General features: G+C 51.8%; 1 protein-coding gene across 1 annotated transcript; it reads right to left on the bottom strand.

Moving 5' to 3' along the window:
- Window positions 1-7759: 7759 nt before the first annotated feature.
- On the bottom strand, window positions 7760-19546 carry ALDH3B2 (aldehyde dehydrogenase 3 family member B2). Its single transcript, XM_019035983.4, is given in 11 exon segments — window positions 7760-8989; window positions 9252-9351; window positions 9986-10152; window positions 10876-11262; window positions 11713-11794; window positions 11931-12016; window positions 12189-12300; window positions 12508-12630; window positions 13090-13252; window positions 16027-16289; window positions 19386-19546. Coding segments are annotated over 10 exon segments (1650 nt in total). The 5' UTR covers window positions 16140-16289; window positions 19386-19546; the 3' UTR covers window positions 7760-8672.
- Between the last annotated feature and the right edge of the window lie 2046 nt (window positions 19547-21592).

The following is a 21592-nucleotide window of genomic DNA, read 5'->3' on the forward strand; positions in this document are numbered from 1 at the left end:
ATTGTAAACAAGAGGGCCACTGGGTACTAGAGTGTCCTAACTGTCCCCAGTGGGTAGGGAAAGAAACTTCCCCGTCAATCAGCCCACCAGATGCTACAGTTTGCTAATAGTGACCAGAAGTGATGGGACTTGGGGACTCCTCTATGATCTAGGAACCCCTAGATCGGGTAACAATTGCTGTGGGAGAGACTCACGGGTTTTCTAACTGACACTAGAGCCAAATTTTTGCCTGTCTCCTTTCTACCGTGTTCTTCCTAAAATTTAGGAAAGGGCTTCTGCTGTATGGGACAGATAAATTTTAGCTAAAATTGTTAGTTGGATGGAGACAGAGTTGGAACTGTCTTTTAAGTAGTGAATTTTACCTGACCCATGGCTAAACCTTTAAAAGTTAAAGCTATAGGATCGTTATTTGTATCTGGTAGTATGTACACATCCGGTTATATTTGGCTATGGTACCGAATTGGCTTATAAAGAAATGAGTACTCATAAACTAAGCAAATAAGACCAAGTGCTTTTCAAGTTCACATGACAGTAATCTTTTGGTGAATGGAACTAGTCTAAAATTGTTGGTTTGATGGGAATGGTGTGCCTTCTGAAATGTAACTTAAAGGTTCTTACTTTTATTTTTTTTTTTTGAGACGGAGTCTCGCTCTGTCACCCAGGCTGGAGTGCAGTGGCGTGATCTCGGCTCACTGCAAGCTCCGCCTCCCGGGTTCACGCCATTCTCCTGCCTCAGCCTCCCGAGTAGCTGGGACTACAGGCGCCTGCCACCACGCCCGGCTAATTTTTTGTATTTTTATTTTTAGTAGAGATGGGGTTTCACCATGTTAGCCGGGATGGTCTTGATCTCCTGACCTCGTGATCCGCCCACCTCGGCCTCCTAAAGTGCTGGGATTACAGGCGTGAGCCACCACATCCGGCCTTAAAGGTTCTTACTTTTATGATAGTTGCCTGACATGCAGCTATATAAAGGTAATTAACAGATAAATAATTTGAAATGATGACTAGCTTTGTCTAATATATCAGTTCTCATAAGTAATCCTGGTAAACTGCTAAAAATAAATAAAGTATGTAAAGGTAAATGGGATAAGTATCTATTGGCTTTTTAATGTAATTTGAAATCCTCTATTAGGTAATGGAACTCATTAACTATGTGAGTTATTTCCAAATAAGACAAAAACTGGAACAAATTGCTGACCATAAATATGTTTGCCCTGGGTCTCTTAAATTTAATATAAAGACTAAATATGTTTGGGCCTATAAATATGTATAAAAATTATGCTATAGGAAAACATGTTTTTCTAACAATTACAAAATGGCTCTTCCCCATAAAATACCAATATGTGATAGGAAGTTCAAGATTTTGTGCTTCCTATGTTTTCAACAAAATTTAAGGGAACTGGATGGGCACTGTGGCTCATGCCTGTAATTCCAGCACTTTGGGAAGCTGAAGCAGGAGGATCGTTTGAGATCAGGAGGTTCAGACCAGCCTGGGCAACATAGTGGAACTCTGTCTCTACCGAAAAACAAAAAAGAAAAAATTAGCCAGGGGTGGTGGCACATGCCTACTGTAGTCCCAGCTACTCAGGAGGCTGAGGTGGGAGGATCACTTCAGCCAGGGAGGTCAAGGCTCCAGTAAGCCAAAATCAATGCCACTGCACTCCAGCCTGGGTGATGGAGCATGACCTTGTTTCAAAAAAAGAAAAAAGATAATTAAAAACAAAAATTTAAGAGTACTAAGGGTTTTTAAAAATCCTAATATACAATTCTATATAGGAAGTGTGCCAAAAGTAAGGAGCACTTAATAAGAAAACAGTAAGAAAGGTATACAATATATTCTTTATTGAGAAAAAAAGTAATTTGTCTAATTTAGCAGTTATTTATAGGGAGTTTTAAAATATGGATTTAGGAAAGAAATAGAAAAAAGATTAAAAGGAACCAGTAAGTAGATGAGACAGAGATGTAAAGAAAATTACAGATGTGAAGCAATGAGAGTAATTTTGTATAGGAAAGAAACTTGTGTGTTCAATCTCTGTCTTAGACTAAAATGACTAGACATTTAAGAAAGAGGAAGTACAGGGCAAGTCCAAGCATGCCACAGCTGTCTGAGTAAGTCATGATAAGGCTTGTGAATGGGAACTTATGATGGAAATGTTGGGTGTGATTAAATTGGCTGTAATTAAATGAAATGATTTGTAATAGTTTTTTTTTGAGATGGAGTCTGGCTGTCTTGCTCATTTGCCGAGGCTGGAGTGCAGTGGTTTGATCTTGCCACACTGCAACTTGCATCTTCTGGGTTCAAGTGAGTCTCCTGCCTCAGCCTCCTGAGTAGCTGGGATTACAGGCGTGCACCACCATGCCTGGCTAATTTTCGTATATTCAGTAAAGATGGGGTTTCACCATGTTGGCCAGGCTGGTCTTGAACTCCTGACTTCAGGTGATCCTGGCCTCCCAATGTGCTGGGATTACAGGCATGAGCCACCATGCCTGGCCTGTAACAGTTTTTCTAGAGAATGAATTTGAATGTTAAAACACATGACACATAACTTACAATTTTGGTCCCCTGTGTTAAAACAACAGCGGTTTCGGCTGAGCGCAGTGGCTCATGCCTGTAATCCAGGCACTTTGGGAGGCCGAGGCAGGTGGATCACGAGGTCAGGAGATTGAGACCATCCTGGCTAACATGGTGAAACCCTGTCTCTACTAAAAATACAAAAAATTACCCAGGCATGGGGGCGGGCACCTGCAGTCCCCAGCTACTCGGGAGGCTGAGGCAGGAGAATGGCGTGAACCCAGGAGGCGGAGCTTGCAGTGAGCCGAGATCACACCACTGCACTTCAGCTTGGGTGACAGACCGAGACTCCGTCTTAAAAACAAACAAAAAACAGCAGTTTCTTACGACATTAATTTACTCTTAGTAAAGTTCCAAGAGCTTTTGATATTTATTTCTAAAACCTGCTTCGTTAATAGCCATTCTCTGAATTACAAATTAGTTTCTGTTTCTGTCATATTCCTTCTTAAGATCAGTCTAATTTCTTTGGTTTCAAGTTTATCTCAAAGGTCTAGAAAAGCAGTTTTATGCCAGTATAAACTGATTCTGTGTTCTTGGTTTTTCTTAATGTGTCTGAGTTGTTTCATGTAACCAGGACTTCCCATGGTATTACTAATGTATTCCCCTGCTCACCAGCCTAGGAAACACAGATTGCTTAGGGAGACTGAGCTTTAAAGTGTTAAGGTTTTTCCATGCATGTAACTTTTTCGTGTTGCTTTTGAATTATTTTGATTGTCACTGTGGTTAAACGAGTAACTATTATTCGGCAGTGATCTCTGATTCTGTTGAAGGAAGCCATTTGAACTTTTCGACATCCTCTTTGGCAGAATTCCCCAGGATCCAAATCCTAAATTAAGCCATCTGGCCTAAAATCAACTTTGAGATTCTTCCAGAAGGGCCTCCTGGAGCAAGCCTCAAAGGATGTGTCTCTGATCTTTTGGAGATATTAAATGATCAGGCTTACTCGGTAAATAATATGGGAAGCATTGTCAAATAGAAACGGTGTTTAACTTCTTTTAAGTAATGTTTGTGTAAGTGTGTCACTATCACATGGGAAATGGTTTGAGATTCCTAAAACTCTGATATGCCAAGATATGTGTCATGACTATGATGATTGTGTCACATGGTTGTATGCCACAGAAATGCTGAAATTTCTGGCCGGGAGCGGTGGCTCACATCTGTAATCCCAGCACTTTGGGAGGCCGAGGCGGGTGGATCACGAGGTTAGGAGATTGAGACCATCCTGGCTAACACGGTGAAACCCTGTCTTTACTAAAAATACAAAAAAATTAGCTGGGCATGGTGGTGGGCACCTGTAGTCCCAGCTACTCGGTAGGCTGAGACAGGAGAATGGTGTGAACCTGGGAGGCGGAGCTTGCAGTGAGCTGAGATCGCGCCACTGCACTCCAGCCTGGGTGACAGAGTGAGACTCCGTCTCAAAAAGAAAAAGGAAAAAAAAAGGAATGCTGAAATTTCCTGTCAATTGTAAATTGTCATCAGATCTCTGACTGGCTGCTCTGGGCTTTTGTCACCCACAGTTAATTTTTATTTTTGAGTCAGGGTCTCACTCTATTGCCCAGGCTGGAGTACAGTGGCGGGATCACAGCTCACTTCAGCCTTAACCTCCCAGGCTCAAGTGATCCTCCCACCTCAGCCTCCTGAGTAGCTGGGACTACAGGGGTGCTCCATTGTGCCCAGCTAATTGTCTTTATTTTTTTTATAGGGACAAGGTCTCATTATGTTGCCCAGGCTGATCTCAAACTCCTGAGCTCAAGTGATTCTCCCGTCTTGGCTTCCCAAAATGCTGGGATTACAGGTGTGAGCCACCATGCCCTGCCACCCACAGTTGTTTTAAATTCTTCTCTGGAAGCATTCACAATTGGCTATGGTCCAAAATTGCTAATTAAGATTGAGCAAAACTGGCCAGATGCAGTGGCTCACGCTTGTTGTAGGGTCCAGCCCTACAGGATATGTGGGTTTTTTCTCTTCATGTGTAGAGATGAGAGATGGTAGAAATAAAGACACAAGACAAAGAGTTAGAAGAAAACACAGCTGGGCCCAGGGGACCACTACCACCAAGGTGTGGAGACCGGTAGTGGCTCCGAATGCCTGACCGCACTGTTATTTATTGGATACAAGGCAAAAGGGGCAGGGTAAGGAGTGTGAGTCATCTCCAATGATTGATAAAGTCACGCGAGTGACGTGTCCACCAGACAGGGGGCCTTTCCCTTTTAGGTAGCCAAGGCGGAGAGACAGAGGACAGCTTACATCATTATTTCTTCTATGCTCTTCTCAGAAAGATCAAAGACTTTAATACTTTCACTAATTCTGCTACTGCTATCTAGAAGGCAGAGCCAGGTGTACAGAGCATAACATGAATGTGAAACAGGAGCATGACTGCTGAAGCACAGCATCACAGGGAGACAGGCCACCGGATGGCTGTGGGTGGGCCTGACTGATGTCAGGCCTTCCACAAGAGGTGGTGGAGCAGAGTCTTCTCTAACTCCCTCAGGAAAAGGGACACTCCCTTTCCCAGTCTGCTAAGTAACGGGTGCCTTCCCCAGGCACTGATGCTACGCCTAGACCAAGGTCCGCTAGGTTATGGGTGCCTTCCCAGGTGCTAGTGTTACCACTAGACCAGGGAGCCCTCTAGTGGCCCTGTCCAGGCATAACAGAGGGCTCACACTCATCTGGTCACTTCTCACCGTGCCCCTTCAGCTCCTATCTCTGTATGGCCTGGTTTTTCCTAGGTTATAATTATAGAACAAAGATTATTATAATATTGGAATAAAGAGTGATGCTACAAACTAATGATTAACGATACTCATATACAATCATATCTATAATCTATTTCTAGTATAACTATTCTTATTCTATATATTTTCTTTATTATACTGGGACAGCTTGTGCCCTCAGTCTCTTGCCTTGGCACCTGGGTGGCTTGTCGCCCACACCTGTAATCTCAGCACTTGGGGAGGCCGAGGTGGATGGATCACTTGAGGCCAGGAGTTTGAGACCAGCCTGGCCAACAAGGTGAAACCCCGCCTCTACTAAAAATACAAAAAAATTAGCCTGGTGTGGTGGCGGGCACCTGTAATCCCAGCTACTCAGGAGGCTGAGGCAGGAGAATCGCTTGAACATGGGAGGTGGAGGTTGCAGTGACCCAAGATTGCACCACTACCCTCCAGCCTGGGTGATGGAGCGAGACTCTGTCTTAAAAATAAATAAATAAAAAGATTGAGCAAAACAAAAATAATTACATGAAATTAAGTAATTGATATGAATAATGTTTTTATGACTTAAATGTGAGACTATCACCTCGTTTTGTTTTGCAGATTCAAGGAAGTTTTCTGTCATAACCTGCCTATAGTTTGTGAGGACTAAACTCTGATTTTTTGTTCTTATTTTGCTCAAATTCCTCCCTAAGGGACCTGGGGAGTTACACCCTGCAAACCATAAAGTCTCATCAGAGAGGCTTTAATTTTAACCCTATAGCGTGGTCTGCTTTCTGACCTGACTCTGGCATAACCTCACATAACAAATAAGAGAAGAAATCAAAATACTTTAACCCCAAATATATTTCCTTGCCATATCTTGAAACTGCCCTGCAAAGTTGTCTCCTGTGGAAAAAATCTACATTCTGTAGAGAATCCCATTTTCCCTTTTTTCTAACTTCTTTCCAGATCCAGGAGATAATCAGCTAAGAACCAGGCACCCTTTTATGTTAGATAAGAAACACTTTAGGCCAGTGCAGTGGCTCACATCTGTAATCCCAGCTCTTTGGGTGGCCGAGGCATGTGGATCACTTGAGGTCAGGAGTTCAAGACCAGACTGGCCAACGTGATGAAACCCTGTCTCTACAAAAATACAAAAATTTGCCAGGCGTGGTGGTGCACGCCTGTAATCCCAGCTGCTCAGGAGGCTGAGGCAGGAGAATCACTTGAACGCAGGAGGGAGAGGTTGCAGTGAGCTGAGATCACTCCACTGCACTCCAGCCTGGGCAACAGAGCAAGACCCCATCTCAAAAAAAAAAAAAAAGAAAAGAAAAAGAAAGATTTTACAGCCTGCTATCTGAGAGCTTCCTCTGCACAATAAAACTTGGTCTCCACAATCCTTTATCTTAACATGAACATTTCCTTTCTGTTGATCCCAGGTCTTCAGATAAACTCAACCAATTGTCAACCAGGAAAATTTTAAATTTACCTATATCCTGGAAGCCCCTGCTTTGAGTTGTCCCATCTTTCTGGACCAAACCAACATATATCTTACACGTATTGATTGATGCATCATGTCTCCCTAAAATGTATAAATCCAAGCTGTGACCTGACAGTCTTGGGTACATGTTCTCAGGATCTCCTAAGGGCTGTGTCACAGGCCATGGTCATTCATCTTTGGCTCAGAATAAGTCTCTTAAATATTGTACAGAGTTTGACTCTTTTGATCGACATTTGCAATAACTTGATCAAGTGTCCTTTGTGAACAAAGGTGGAAGTTATTCACTTTTTCTCCCTACTTGATTCCTACAAAATTCAGAAACTATTCATGAACATTCTTATTTATATATAGTAAAACAAACAAACAAAAACAAACAAACAAAAACCCTGCTCTCAGGGCTGGGCGCAGTGGCTCACGCCTGTAATCCCAGCACTTTCAGAGGCCAAGGCGGGAGGATCACCTGAGGTCAGAATTTCAAGACCAGCTTGGCCAACATGGTGAAACCTCATCTCTACTAAAATAGAACAAATTAGCTGGGCATGGTGGCGGGCACCTGTAATCCCAGCTACTAGGGAGGCTGAGGCAGGAGAATCACTTGAACCCGGGAGGCAGAGGTTGCAGTGAGCCGAGATTGTGCCTCTGTACTTCAGCCTGGGCTACAGAGTGAGATGCCACCTCAAAAAATAAAAAAACAAAAAACAAAAACGAAAAACAAACCCTGGTCCCTGTAAGCAGGACACAATTAGAAACATCGATTGTATTACTAAGGTTTGGACTGAAATACCATTTTTAAGAAATGTGGGCTGGGAATGGTGGCTCACGCCTGTAATCCCAGCATTCTGGGAGGCCGAGGTAGACTGCTTGAGCCCAGGAGTTCAAGAGCAGCCTGGGCAACATAGTTCTAAATCTGAGATTTCCTTTATGATCAAAGATGGGTGGGAACCCCATTCTGCAAGATAAGTGTCAACCTCAGAGAGACAGGCTCTCCAGAACAGATGAATTTATTTGGGAAGAGCAGAGGATTCCTATCTGGGCTATGAGTGCTTGGAAGGATCCCAGGCATACACAGAGGGCCACAGCCAAGGGGAAGCTTTTAAAGGACATAAGTCCATGTAAGCAGCTTTTAAACAAGGTTTGTAAGTCACAAGCTGATCGCAGGAGTTGGCGATGGTTTTCTAGTGGAGACGGCCGTGGTAGGTAAGCATCTGCAGCTCATCTGGAATACTACAGTCTTGAGGACGTGCTTTCCATACGCCCTGTGTCTGGTCTACATGCAGGAGTGTCTTGTGATAAATCCTGTTACGGGCATGTGTGTATGAGGGCTTCTATGTGGCCCCCCGACTCCATTTTATTAGAGTTTGGCATAAGTGACTCCATTTTGGTTCCAGCAACTTTCACATAAGGAAACTGAGGCTCAGAGAAGTCAAGGGACTTGCCCCCAGGTCCCACTAACACTGTGCAGTGGAGTGATGCAAACCCCAGTTTTCCCAGTGGATGGAGCTGCTGTGGGTGAGTGCAGGGTGCGGTGTGAACCAGAGGGGTGGTGCAGAGACCAGTGTGGGATGTGAGAGGATCCCTGGGGGAGGCAGTGCTGGTGCAGTTGGGATGGGGCAGAGGTGGAAGTGCGCGTGTGCCTAGAGGGGAGAGCAAAGGCCTGGAGGGCTCCACACTCTCAACCGTTCAGTGCTGATGCCCCTAAGAAGGCAGGGCACTGTATTTTCCAGGGTGACGCTGCCCCTGTGACTGGGCCTGGCCAACCCTGACCGAGAGGGCAAAGGGCTGGGATTGGGGAGGGTGGGGTGAGTGAGGACACTTGGCATGTTCTGCGGCCTCTTGGCCTCTCTCGAGCAGCGTCCCCCAGATAGAAGCAAGACCTTGCTTTGCAGCCCTGGCAGGCAGGATGCAGTCATGTGACAGCTCCAGCAACCTGAGGCTGGGGGAGCCTGCGGTCTGGAGGAACAATGTGAGTTGGGAGCATAAGCCCCTCATGGCTAGACTCAGGTTTCTCTGTGTGACCCGTTGGAGGCGGGTGGGACGCTCGCAGGAGGGTGCAGCTCTGGGAGCCCATGCCCCAGCGTAACAGCTGCTGGTTCCAGTCGGTATAGGGTGGGTAGCGGATCTCCTTTAACTTCTCCAGGCCGGAGGGGGCGAGCAGGCAGGTGCGGTGGTGGGAGAAGGTGTCGAAGGTGAACTTGCCGTGGTACCGGCCCATCCCACTGTGGCCTGTGTGGGCACAGAGAACAAGGGCCTGAGGCCAGGCAGCCCATGGAGCCCCAGCAGCAGCCCACTGGCCCGGCCAGGGCACACAGCTGGCAGGGAGCTCAGAGAGAGCCAGGCCACTCAGAAAGCCATTTTACAGATAGGGAAACTGAGGCCTTGAGAGGCCCAGGGTGTGGATCAAGGTTGAACAGTGAGTGAAGGGACTTCCTGGGTCTGGGGTACCAAAGCCAAGCTTCCCTAGGGGTGGAAATGGGCAGGGACCCACCGACTCCCCCGAATGGCACGGACAGCAGAGATATGTAGGTGAAGCCCTCGTTGCCTCCAAAGCTGCCACTGCTGGTCCGCTCCAGCATCTGGTTCACAACCTGCCAGGGAGTGAGAAGGTGGGTGTTGGGCTCCAGTCATGGGAAGAGGGCTTGAGCCCCGCACATTGCACAGCGGAGGTGAGCCTCATCCTCACCTGCCCCTCCACCCTCTAACGGGCAATAATCTCCGCTGTAAGCATCTTCTGGGGACAGCACCCTCTCAGTGATGGTCGGGGTGCCATGGGGGTGATTACCACCATGGTTCAAAGACCAGGAAGCCCTGCTGGACCGCGGGGAGCCGGCAGCCTTGAGTCGCGACGGTGAGGTTAGGATGCTGCAGTGCGGTATGCAGACCCCACCACGACCCGCTGGGCTCTATCAGGCCCCCGCTCTGCTCTGTCCCTGACCTCCATTCTGGGCCTCTGCTTGCCCATGCAGAACCTTTGCACAGTCCAAGTGCAGGCTGCTCTGGCCAGGACAGAGGACGGACCCGCTACGTGTCTGGTGGGTTTGGACCCCGTCCTCTCTGCCAGGCATCCTTGTGCCGGATGCAGTGGTACCAGGTGGCCTAGATATAGTCACCCTTGAGGCATCTGCTGCTCTAAAGCCTTGCTGGGAAAGGCTATGAAAGGAAAGGTGCCAGTCTGTGCCCCTTTCAGCCCCTCCATTGCCCCCAACCCGGCCGCACCCCCACCTGGCTGCTGTTGGAGAAGGCGTACAGGGCCAGGGGCTTCTCCCGCCGGTTGATGAACTCGATGGCCTCGTCCACACTCTGCACATTCACGATGGGCAAGATGGGCCTGAAGATCTCCTCCTGCATCACAGGCTCCGTCTCCTGCACATCCACCAGCACCGTGGGGGCTGCGGGCACCAGAGACAGCTCAGCCCTGGGGCCACAGTCAGGACTGCCCCCAGGGGTGGGGTAGAGGTGGGGACAGGGGCATGGGCCAGGGCTCCAGGCCAGGATCCCAAGGTCTGACTTCCCAGCGCTTCAGGCTTTGGAGTGTTTAGGGAAGAAAGTCTCCCCACAGCCCCCCAGAAGGGACCCTAGGGCTTCCCCAGCCTGCTCAGGGCCTGTGGGGCGCAGAGAATCCCCCGACCTTGGTCTCACAGTCAGGGGTGATGGGATCTTAGAACCTTGGAGTTCATGAGGCAGCAGCGTCCCAGAATGTTGGAGCTGCAGTGTCCCATGAGCTGCTGAGTCATACGGCCCAGGAGACTGGGGGCTCAGGATGGGGCCGTCAGAGTTTAGAACCTGGGGATCATGGGCTCGGAGAATCAGAGGTTACGGCCTTTCAGGACAGCCGGTGGTGGGATGGGAGTTCATCTTAGCATGCTGGGCCCTGGAGCCCTGGAATCTGAGCTCAGTGAATCCAGGGCTGAGGGACCAGAGTTTGGCCTCATGGGGCCACAGGCTCAGAAGCACAGAGACGGAATCGTGGCACCAGAGCCATGGCTCAAGGCTGGGCTCTGATAGTGGGGCCGGGTTTCAGGTGCGAGTCCAGACTCGTGGCCCAGCTGTGGGCCCTCCAATGAGAAAGGGTCTTGGCCCAGGTGGGCTGTGGTAGGGGCAGCAGGACTCACCGATGTAGCAATCGCTCTCGTTGCTCTGGCCCCCAATGGCCACGCGGCCGCAGCCCAGCAATGCCCGCAGCCGCTGGAACTGTTTCTGGTTGATGATGCGGCCCAGGTTTGGGGAGCTCTGAGGGTTGTCGCCATAGAAACGGGTGATGGTGCTCTGCAGGGCGGGCAGCAGCCTCTCCTGCATCTCGGGGCTGCACAGGACGTAGTCGGGGGCCACGCAGGTCTGGCCGGCGTTGAAGTAGCGGAACCAGGCCACGGGGTTGGCCATGGTCTGGGGGTCGCAGTTGTCGTCCACGTAGCAGGGGTTCTTGCCCCCCAGCTCCAGGGTGACAGGCGTCAGGTACTTGGTGGCAGCAGTCATGACAATCTTGCCCACACGAGGGCTCCCTGGGCGTGGAAGGAAACCAGAGTGGCCAGTCAGCGACCTGGACCAGGCAGGATGGCCCAGCCCAGAGCCCGCTCCTCCCTGGAGAGGTGTTGGAGTCGGCGGGCTTCCTAGGGACATGGTGAGGAGACCCCATCCTCAACTGGCCTTGACCACACACTCCAGGCACCTGACTCTTGCCCGCTTTCTTCATAGAAAGTCCTGGCCCGCCTCACCCTTCTCCTGGCTGGTCTGGCTCACCCACTGGGACCTGCCTCCAGCCTGGCCACTCCTGGATCCAATTGCTGCAATGTGCCCAGGGCATGGCCTATGCAGGCAGACGGCCTCTGTGCCAGCTCCAGCTCCCCACGCGCCCCCACTGCTGGCCCCAGCCTCCTCCCTCCACAACCCTCCCGCCCTCTCTCCTGCTGATCCCCTCCACCTACTCTGGGACCCTGGCCTGGCCCCCTCACCCATGAAGAAGATGTAGTCTAACTTGTGCTGTAGCAGCTGCCCTGTCTCCTGGGGTCCGCCCAGCACCATGGCAAAGCAGCTCTGCAAGGTGGAATGAGTGGCACAGGGGCGGCTCAGGGGCGGCTCAGGGGCGGGCTCGGGGGCCAGCTGGGCCTCCTCAGCCCACAGGGGTGATGTATGGGGACGTCGGGCACTGCTGGGGCAGGGCCACCCTCACCTGGTCCAGGTACTGGGGCAGCACCTCAGCCAGGACCTTCTCTGTGCCCTGGCTGATTTCTGACGGCTTCAGCACCACGCAATTCCCTGCAGGGGCAGATGGGAACGTCGTTGGGGGAGCCCAGGGTCCCCATGCCCAACCAGGGGCTGGGCTCAGAGGGCATGTGAGGCCCAGGGTGCCTCAGAGCAGGATTCCAGGGGCCTCTTTGGGAGGGGCTACTGGGCGGGGAGAGCATGGGGTTCGGAACGCCCTCCTCACCTGCGGCGAGGGCGCCCACCAGGGGCACCAGGGTCAGGTTCAGTGGGTAGTTCCAGGGTGCGATGATGAGGACCAGGCCAAAGGGTTCCTTCCGGATGAAGACCGAGTCCAGCTTCATGAATTGAGGCACAGGGTAGACGGTGAGGCCCTGCCAAGGGCCACCCCAAAGCCCACCCACTGCACACTTGGGGCCTCAGCTCCCTGTGCGATGGAATCCCAGGAGAGATGAGAAAATCAGTGACTCGCCCGGGGCCTCAGGGGCAGAAGGGGGCCTGGGCCAGAGCTGCCCGGTGCCCTGCCCTGCCCTCCTGCCGCCTGCCAGCAGGGCTCACCAGGTTCGTGGACCGTGTTCATCCTTCATCCAGGCCTGCAGGTTCTTGAGAGCGTAGTCAACCTCGTTCTGGCAAAGGATGAGCTCAGATATGTCTGCCTCGAAAGCTGGCTGTGGTGGAGGTGGAATTCAGAGTGGTCAGGACCAGACCTGGGCCAGGAGGGGTCTAGAATTTGAGGAGGGCACACGCAGGCACCACCACCACCACTGGACATATAAATACAGCTCCTATGGGAGGCACTGCCGTCCCCTGGGAACTGCGCATGGCTGCAATTCTGATCTGTGACTTCCTGGCTGTGTGGCCTTGGGCAAGCGATGTTAACCCCTGAGTGCCTCAGTTTCCTCATCTGCAACATGGGGACAGCCATGGAGCCTGCATCACAGGGTGGCTGTGAGTGTTCAGGAGTGAAGGTCAGGTACCTGCCACACTCCACATGCCAGGGAGGGGGTCTGTTAAACAAACAGGAATAAAACTAGGGACATAGCCAGTCACTAGGGGGCACGGGCCCTCCTGAAAGAGGACAGGGATGCTGCTCCAGCCCCTGCCCGGGCCCACTCTCCACAGCCCACCTTATGCAGGTCCTGGGCCAGCATGTCGCGCAGAAGCTGCTTGTTTTCTTGAAGGAAGCGGCCCAGGCCCTGGAGCTGCGCAGCCCGGAACTCGGCCGGCCGTGTGCGCCCTGAGTTGAAGGCCTCACGCAGCCGCCGCAGCGTGTCCTCGAAGGGGTCCATCCTGCCGGATAGGGTGGCTTGAACTGGGTGGCCAGGGCTGCCCCTCCTTCATGGGCACCCTCCAGCCACCCCAGGGTCTGCACACCCTTGCCCCACCTGCACCCATGGGGGCTCACAGACACCCCACCTCATACACACAGACCCACTCGAACGACCCCACGGGGCTGGGGCTGCCTGCACCACCCCCAACTCACCTGCCTCCCAGGTGTGCCCATGAGGGAGGGCCCTGGGCTTGACCTCCCCCACTCCAGGGAGGGGATCCCCCTCCTGGGCGCCCGCCCTGGAAGCCCAACACACACACCTCGGGTGACCCTGCTGCCCACCATCCCAGCTCTTCCCTGCACTTCCCCTCCTTGCGCAGACACACACCCACCCATGCTGGCACCTTGCCACCCCTACACCCAGACCACTCAGATGGAACAGAGCTCTCCCCTGGGCCTCCCTCCCTTCTGGGACTAAACGAGGGACTCGGAGGGTTCTTTGCTTCAGAGATCACAGAGCTTTGAGGTCACAGATGGGGAAACTGAAGCCACAGGCATGCCCTAGCGCTGAGGAGGGTTTGGCACCTGCTCTGGGGAGGGGGTGGCACTCTGCTGGTCGTAGAAGGAAGCAGAAGCAGAGGAGAGAGCTCCGGGGCTGGTATGGGTGGGCACAGGTGCAGGTGGGGGTAGGTTGGCAGAGCTGAGACTGCCCCAGGGCATGAACCCCTCTGGGCTTTAGCCTGAGGGCCCAAGGGAACCCCGGTGGGGTCTGGAGAGGAGGAAGGATCAGGACCCTGGGGGTGGGGGAAGGGGCTCAGGGGGACACTCAAGAGGATTGCCAGGCACCTAGCAACGGGATTCCGAGCATCCCAGCCCAGGGGCTCAAGAATGGTGCGCAAATCCTGTGTCTTTGTGTATCCGTGTGTCTGTGTGTGTCTTTGTGTCTTTGTATAGCTTTGTGTCTTTGTGTGTCTATGCGTGTGTGTGTATGGCTGTCTGTCTTTGTGTGTGTATGGGTGTCTGTGTGTGTCTGTGTATGTATGGGTACTGTGTGTCTTTGTGTGTATGGGTGTCTGTGTGTGTCTGTGTATGTATGGGTGTTGTGTGTCTGTGTGTATGGGTGTCTGTGTGTGTCTGTGTATGTATGGGTGCTGTGTGTCTTTGTGTGTATGGGTGTCTGTGTGTGTCTGTGTATGTATGGGTGCTGTGTGTCTTTGTGTGTATGGGTGTCTGTGTGTGTATGGGTGCTGTGTGTCTGTACGTGTATGGGAGTCTGTGTGTATGGGTGTGTGTATGGGTGTTTGTGTGTGTATGTGTATATGGGTGTCTGTGTCTCTTTGTGTGTATGGATGTCTGTGTCTCTGCATGTATGGGTGTCTGTGTGTCTTTGTGTGTCTGTGTGTCTTTGTGTGTCTGTGTGTCTTTGTGTGGGTGTCTGTGTTTCTTTATGTGTCTGTGTGTCTTTGTGTTCTGTGCATCTTCATGTGTATGGCTATGTGTGTGTCTGTGTCTTTGTGTGCCTTTCTGTGTATGGGTGTCTGTGTGTGTCTGTCTGTCTGTGTGTGTATGGATGTCTGTGTGTGTGTATGGGTGTTTGTGTATGGATGTCTGTGTGTCTGTGTCTGTATGGGTGTCTGTGTATGTATCGGTGTCTGTGTGTCTATGGGTGTCTGTGTGTCTGTGTGTGTATGGGTGCTGTGTCCATGTGTGTCTGTGTGTGTATGGATGTCTGTGTGTGTATGGGTGTTTGTGTATGGATGTCTGTGTGTCTGCGTGTGTATGGGTGTCTGTGTATGTATCAGTGCCTGTGTGTCTATGGGTGTCTGTGTGTCTGTGTGTGTCTGTATGTGTATGGGTGCTGTGTCCATGTGTGTCTGTGTATGGGTGCTGTATGTGTATGGGTGTGTGTGTCCATGTGTGTCTGTGTGTGTATGGGTGTCTGTGTGCGTATGGGTGTCTGTGTGTGTGTATGGGTGTCTGTGTGTGGGTGTCTGTGTCCACGTGTGTCTGTGTATATGGGTGTCTGTATGCATATGGGTGTGTGTGTCCATGTGTGTCTGTGTGTGTATGGGTGTCTGTGTCCATGTGTGTCGTGTGTGTGTCTGCGTGTGGACTTGGGTAATCTCAGCCCTCAGCTGCAGGTCACAGGGCCGTGCCCAGGGCTGCTGCCTCAGACCCGCATTGCTGAGGGCAGTGGGGGTGGGTGGTGAGCAGGGCCTTGGCATCCCCAGTGAGTGTCCTGGAGGCCAGTGGCCCCATCTGCACTTGCACTGCACCAGGCACTCTTGTCATATGTGATGCAGGGACAGTGCTCGCCCGTGGACAGAGCCAGCTGAACCAATGGCAGAAGTCCGTGTCTTGTGAATGACAAGATGAGGAGAGCAGCCCCTGCCCGGCTCAGGTCCCAGCTGAAGAATGTGAGGAGACAGGAAGCCATGCTGAGCACCTTCCCGGCCACACCTGCAGATGCCGCCTCCCTCCCCTGGGCAGCGTGGTCACATTCCTGGCACAGGACCCCCACACTCAGTGTGCGGCCCCCCCACATGAGGGCCTGGAGGAGGACGCAGCATACAGGGCTCTGCAAATATTCATCTACTGTCTTTGCTCAAGCCCTGTCTTGGGCTAGAACCTGGGTGGGGCCTGGGCCCTTCTCTGGTAGTGGGCAGTATTGGCCTGGAGCGCTTCCAGGTCCCAGGTTCCAGGGCCCTGACCCAAAGCTCTGCCTGGCATGCGAGCATCAGCAGCCTCCACCCGGCGCTCAAGCAGCTCCTGGCCACATCAGCTCAGCTCTAACCTCTTCCATGGCTCCCTGGTGCCTTTGGAGGAATGACCGCCTCTGGCCTGAATCAAGACCCGGATTGGAGGAGTCTGGGATGAGCTATGGCACACAGGTGTCCTGATGTTCATCCCAGGAACCTGGTCTCAGCGTGGTCACAGCTTTCCCAGGTGAGGCAGGTGGGGCAGAGGAACCCCTGCCCTTTCTGGGCAGTCATCGCCTGTCCTCACGTGTGCACATCTGGTGCTCGGTGAAGTAATCACGGAGCCAGCAGCATCTGCCTGACGGATGAGGAAACAGACGGGGGCTGGAGCTGGACCCGAGCCCTGCCTCTCATGCAGGGTGCTTTCTTGTCTCGCCCACCTGCTGCAGGGCAGGGGTCCGGGCGCTTGCTGGGGCAGGGCTGACTGGTGTGAAAGGAAAATATCTTGGACCCCAAAAATCAGTAAGCTAAAAGGAAAATTCAAGCTGGAAACTGATCAGGGCCAACCTGCCTCCCCACTTTCTTTTTCTTTTTTTTTGGAACGGAGTTTCGCTCTTGTTGCCCAGGCTGGAGTGCAATGGTGCGATCTCAGCTCACCACAACCTCTGCCTCCCAGGTTCAAGTAATTGTCCTGCCTCAACCTCCCAAGTAGCTGGGATTACAGGCATGCACCACCACGCCCAGATAATTTTGTATTTTTAGTAGAGATGGGGTTTCTCCATGTTGAGGCTGGTCTTGAACTCCTGACCGCAGGTGATCCGCCCACCTTGGCCTCCCAAAGTGCTGGGATTACAGGCATGAGCCACCGTGCGGGCCCCTGCCTCCCATTTTATTCACAGCCACCCCTCTGCCCACCAAGATAGATGCACATTCTGATTGCCTCCTTTGGAAAGGCTCATCAGAAACTCAAAAGAATGCAGTCTCTCACCTACCTGTGACCTGGAAGCTCCCCCAACCCTCACCCCCACCCCCTGCTTCAAGCTGTCCCTGCCTTTCTGGATGGAACCGATGTACTTCATATATATATATATATATATATATATATATATATATATGCATGTATGTATGTATTTTGTGTGTGTGTGTGTATATATATATATATATATATATATTTTTTTTTTTTTTTTTTTTGAGACAGACTTTCTCTCTTGTTGCCCAGGCCGGAGTGCAGTGGCGGGATCTCAGCTCACTGCAATCTCCATCTCTCGGATTCAAGCGATTCTCCTGCCTCAGGTGCTCGAATAGCTGAATAGCTGGGATTATAGGTGCCTGGCACCACGCCCGGCTAATTTTGTATTTTTAGTAGAGACGGGGTTTCACCATGTTGGTCAGGCTGGTCTCAAACTCCCGACCTCAGGTGATCCCCGCCTTGGCCTCCCAAAGTGCTAGGATTACAGGCGTGAGCCACCGTGCCCGGCCTTCTTACATATATTGATTGCTGTCTCCTGTCTCCCTAAAGTGTGTAAACCAAGCTGTGTCCCGACCACCTTGGGCACATGCCGTCAGGACATCCCCAGGCTGTGTCACAGGTGCACGTCCTCAACCTTGGCAAAATTAACTTTTTTTTTTTTTTTAAGATGGAGTCTCGTTCTGTCACCCAGGCTGGAGTGCAACTGGCATGATCTCGGCTCACTGCAACCTCTGCCTCCCAGGTTCAAATGATTCTCCTGCCTCAGCCTCCCGAGTAGCTGGTATTATAGGCATGCGCCCCCATGCCCAGCTAATTTTTATAATTTTTAGTAGGGACAGGATTTCACCATGTTGGCCAGGCTGGTTTCAAACTCCTGTCCTCAAGTGATGCACCTGCCTCAGCCTCCTAAGGTGCTGGGATTACAGGCATGAATCACCACGCCTGGCCACAAAATGAACTTTCTTTCTTTTCTTTTCTTTTCTTTTTTTTGAGACGGAGTCTCACTCTGTTGCCCAGGCTGGAGTGCAGTGGCACGATCTCAGCTCACTGCAAACTCCTCCTCCCGGGTTCACGTCATTCTCCTGCCTCAGCCTCCCGAGTAGCTGGGACTACAGGTGCCCGCCACCACACCCAGCTTATTTTTTGTGTTTTTAGTAGAGACGGGGTTTCACGGTGCTAGCCAGGATGGTCTCGATCTCCTGACATCGTGATCCGCCCGCCTCGGCCTCCCAAAGTGCTGGGATTACAGGCAAAATAAACTTTCTAGATTAACTGAGACCCATCTCAGATTTTCTGGGTTTACACTGGGGACCCCTGGCTGCTCACCAGGCAGTTCCTGACTGGACCTGGGTCCCATAGGTGACCACCCCAGACTTGGCCAGCCCCCGTGGAGCTCACAGTCTACACACGGAACAATGACACCGGAAACAATATCATTACAAACATGATTGGTGGGCCAGGGCTTCTTCCAGAGGTGGCCAGAGACCCACCCCTGGCTCTGACTGCTGCGGGGAAGCTGTAGGGGAGGGCCTCTTGGAGGGCAGGTGATCTGGACAGAGGGACCAACGTGTGCAACAGCCCTGTGGGGGCAGATGCTGAGAAATAAGACACATAGGAAGGTGGAGGCCTGATGGGACCTGTCATATGGAGAGGGGACTCATTCCTTTGGCAGTGGTCATGCCTGGTGCAGGAGCCAGAAGGAAGTCAGAGCTGGCATCTGGGGCCAGGTAGCTGGCATGCACATCTCATTTGAGCCTCACAGCTATTATTATTACCCAGTTGGAAAGACAGGGAAACCGAGGCTCCGAGAGATGACCTGATTTGCCCTCCTCACAACCTCAGTGTGAGGAGGGAGGCCCCCCAGCCCCTCTCCTCACACCAGCCTTGTGACCATGTGCCAATGTGTGCCTCATGCCTTTCACTGTCTTCTCAACATCTTCCTGCAGCTTCCAGACTTTCTAAATGCGAATGTAGTATTTCTAGAACCAGAAACAAGCAATGCATGTTGCTTTTAACATCTGAAACCAAAGATCCGACTTTCGCTTCAACTGCTTCAACTGCCGAGAATCTCTCTGCTTCCAATCCCTGATTCTCTGGCACCTCCTGATCACAGCCCTGGTGCCCCCGACCGAATCCTTGTCTGTCCACAGAGCTGCCTTCTCCCCTAACCTGGGAGCTCCTCAAAGGGAGGACGGGGTCTGTCCCCATCCCTGGGGCTCCTGGGGAACAGGCTTCATTTCTGTGGCTGCTTCCCAGGAGCCTGCCAAAGGGCGAAGTGAGGCTCAGAAGACACCAGCGCCCACATCCCTCTCCTGAGCAAGCCCCGTGCCCATGGCCCCTGCAGCCATAGGCTCCTTGGTGGACTTGCCCCCTGACCCACGGGCCATGGGCACACATCCCTTTCCCTCCATGCCCCTGGTTCCCACCAGTGTCCTTTACCCTGAGCTCCCTCTGCCCGGCCCTCACCCCTGTAGCCCCACATACCCCAGCGTGGGCTGTGCCCCTGGGTCCTTCGCTGCACCTCCACTCCCTTTCTTGGACATTCTGCCTCCAGATGCGCAGGCTCTGCTCCTACCCCCAGGCCTCAGCCCTGCTCTGCTGACTGCGATCCTCCCAGGAGCCTGGCAGCTCCCAAACCAACTCCTGTGCCCACGCCTGGCAATGGGGTAATCAATGGGGTGATGCTCAGTGTTACCCAACAGGCGTGGGGCAGGGCTGCACCTCCCAATTCCCACGCCTACCCTTGTCTCACTGCCAGGACCTACAGCTGCTTGGTGTCTGCCCTGTTCTTCCAGGGCCCTGCCCCCAGGGAACACACTGCACAGCCAGCTTGGGAACAGGTTAGACAAGTCAAGGCTGTCTGAGGCTTTGCTCTGTGTTTCCTGGAATGGGCTAGCAGGGAGTTACCTGATCAGGAAAAAAGAACCCCAGGGGAAGGTCACAGGATGAAAATATCAGCAGGATCCTGGTGGCAAATGCTGCCTTTGCCAGGAAGTCCTCCCAGGCCCCAGCCACAGTGGTCCCATGCCCCCCATGGCCCCTCCTAGGGTCTCTATGCTAAATCTTCATCTCCCTCCTCTCCTGTCCTCACTCTTCAGGCTTCACAGGTCAAGATGAGCAACTGTGGCTCTATTTCCACTCTCAGTGTGCCCAGCTGGCATACTCAGGGCAGAGGAAGGGGCTCAGATCTTTGCAGAGAGACCCTTGATGGGCGACGGCACCTGTAGCTCTAGGATGGTGCATTGTTCATTGGTTTATTTATTTACTGTGCAACTGTGGGTAGGTTATTTAATGTCTCTGAGCCTTTCGGAAGTAACAATAACACCTAATTGCCATGGTTCTTGAGAGGGAGATGTGAGAATGGAAAAGGCAGATCACAGCTCCTGGCACAAAATCAGTGCCCCTCAACGTTGCCCACTAATGTTTCCACAAGTATTTGCTGAGCACCTTCTAGGTTCCAAGGAGCAGAATGAGCTCAGGTCCCACCACTGTCCTTCATGGATGGCCTGACCCTGTCCCCACCCCACCTTCCCCCGAGCCTGAGACCAAGGACACACCCTGCTGAGGGCTGTAGAGAATCTCTTGGCAGAGTGTGCAGCCGTGTGGGCAGGAGGGACATCTGAGATAACCCTTGGTTGTGACTGGAGACAGCGCAGTGGAGGCAACAGCCTGAGACCAAGCCCTGGCCCTGGAATCTTCGGGAGCTAAAGATGTAAATGCCAATATGACACCAGGAAGGGACCCTGGGATGGGGAAGGGGATACAGGGCAGAATGCTAGGGCCCATCTAAGAGCAGCAGATGGGTTATGGCCACTGGGGAGGCCCACTGCCTCCAAACCACTGAACTGTACACTGTAAATGGGTGAGTTGTATGGGATGTGAATGCTATCTCAATAAGCTCTTTTGTTTTGTTTTGTTTTGTTAAACGGAACTGACAAGAAGCCTGAATAGGCTGTAAATAAATTAAAATATGCTCAACCTCAGTAGCAATTGTTAAAATGTAAAATAGGTCAGGTGCGGTGGCTCATGCCTGTAATCCCAGCACTTTGGGAGGCCGAGGCTGGTGCATCACTTGAGGTTAGGAGTTCCAGAACAGCCTGGCCAACATGGTGAAACCCTGTCACTACCAAAAATACAAAAAATTAGCCAGGAATCGTGACATGTGCCTGTAATCCCAGCTACTTGGGAGGCTGAGGCAGGAGAATTGCTGGAACCTAGGAAGCAGAGGTTGCAGTGAGCCGAGAGCACACCATTGCACTCCAGCCTGGGCAACAAGAGAAAAATGAAATTATATCAGGCATGCTCTTAGACCACGGTGGAATAAAACTGGAAATCAACTCCAAAAAGAACCTTCAAAACCATGCAAATAACTGGAAATTAAATAACCTGCTCTTGAATGAGCATTGGGTCAAAAACAAAATCAAGATGGAAATTAAAAAATTCTTCAAACTGAATGACAATAGTGACACAACCTATCAAAACCTCTGGGATACAGCTAAGGCTGTGCTAAGAGAAAAGTTCATAGCCCTAAAGGCCTACATCAAAAAGTCTGAAAGAGCACAGACAATCTAAGGTCACACCTCAAGGAACAGAGGAACGAGAACAATCCAAACCCAAACGAAGCAGAAGAAAGGAAATAACCAAGATTAGAGCAGAACTAAATGAAATTGAAACAGAAGAAATATACAAAA

This window comes from Gorilla gorilla, chromosome 9 (assembly GCF_029281585.2).
Source record: "Gorilla gorilla gorilla isolate KB3781 chromosome 9, NHGRI_mGorGor1-v2.1_pri, whole genome shotgun sequence".
Lineage (NCBI taxonomy): Eukaryota > Metazoa > Chordata > Mammalia > Primates > Hominidae > Gorilla > Gorilla gorilla.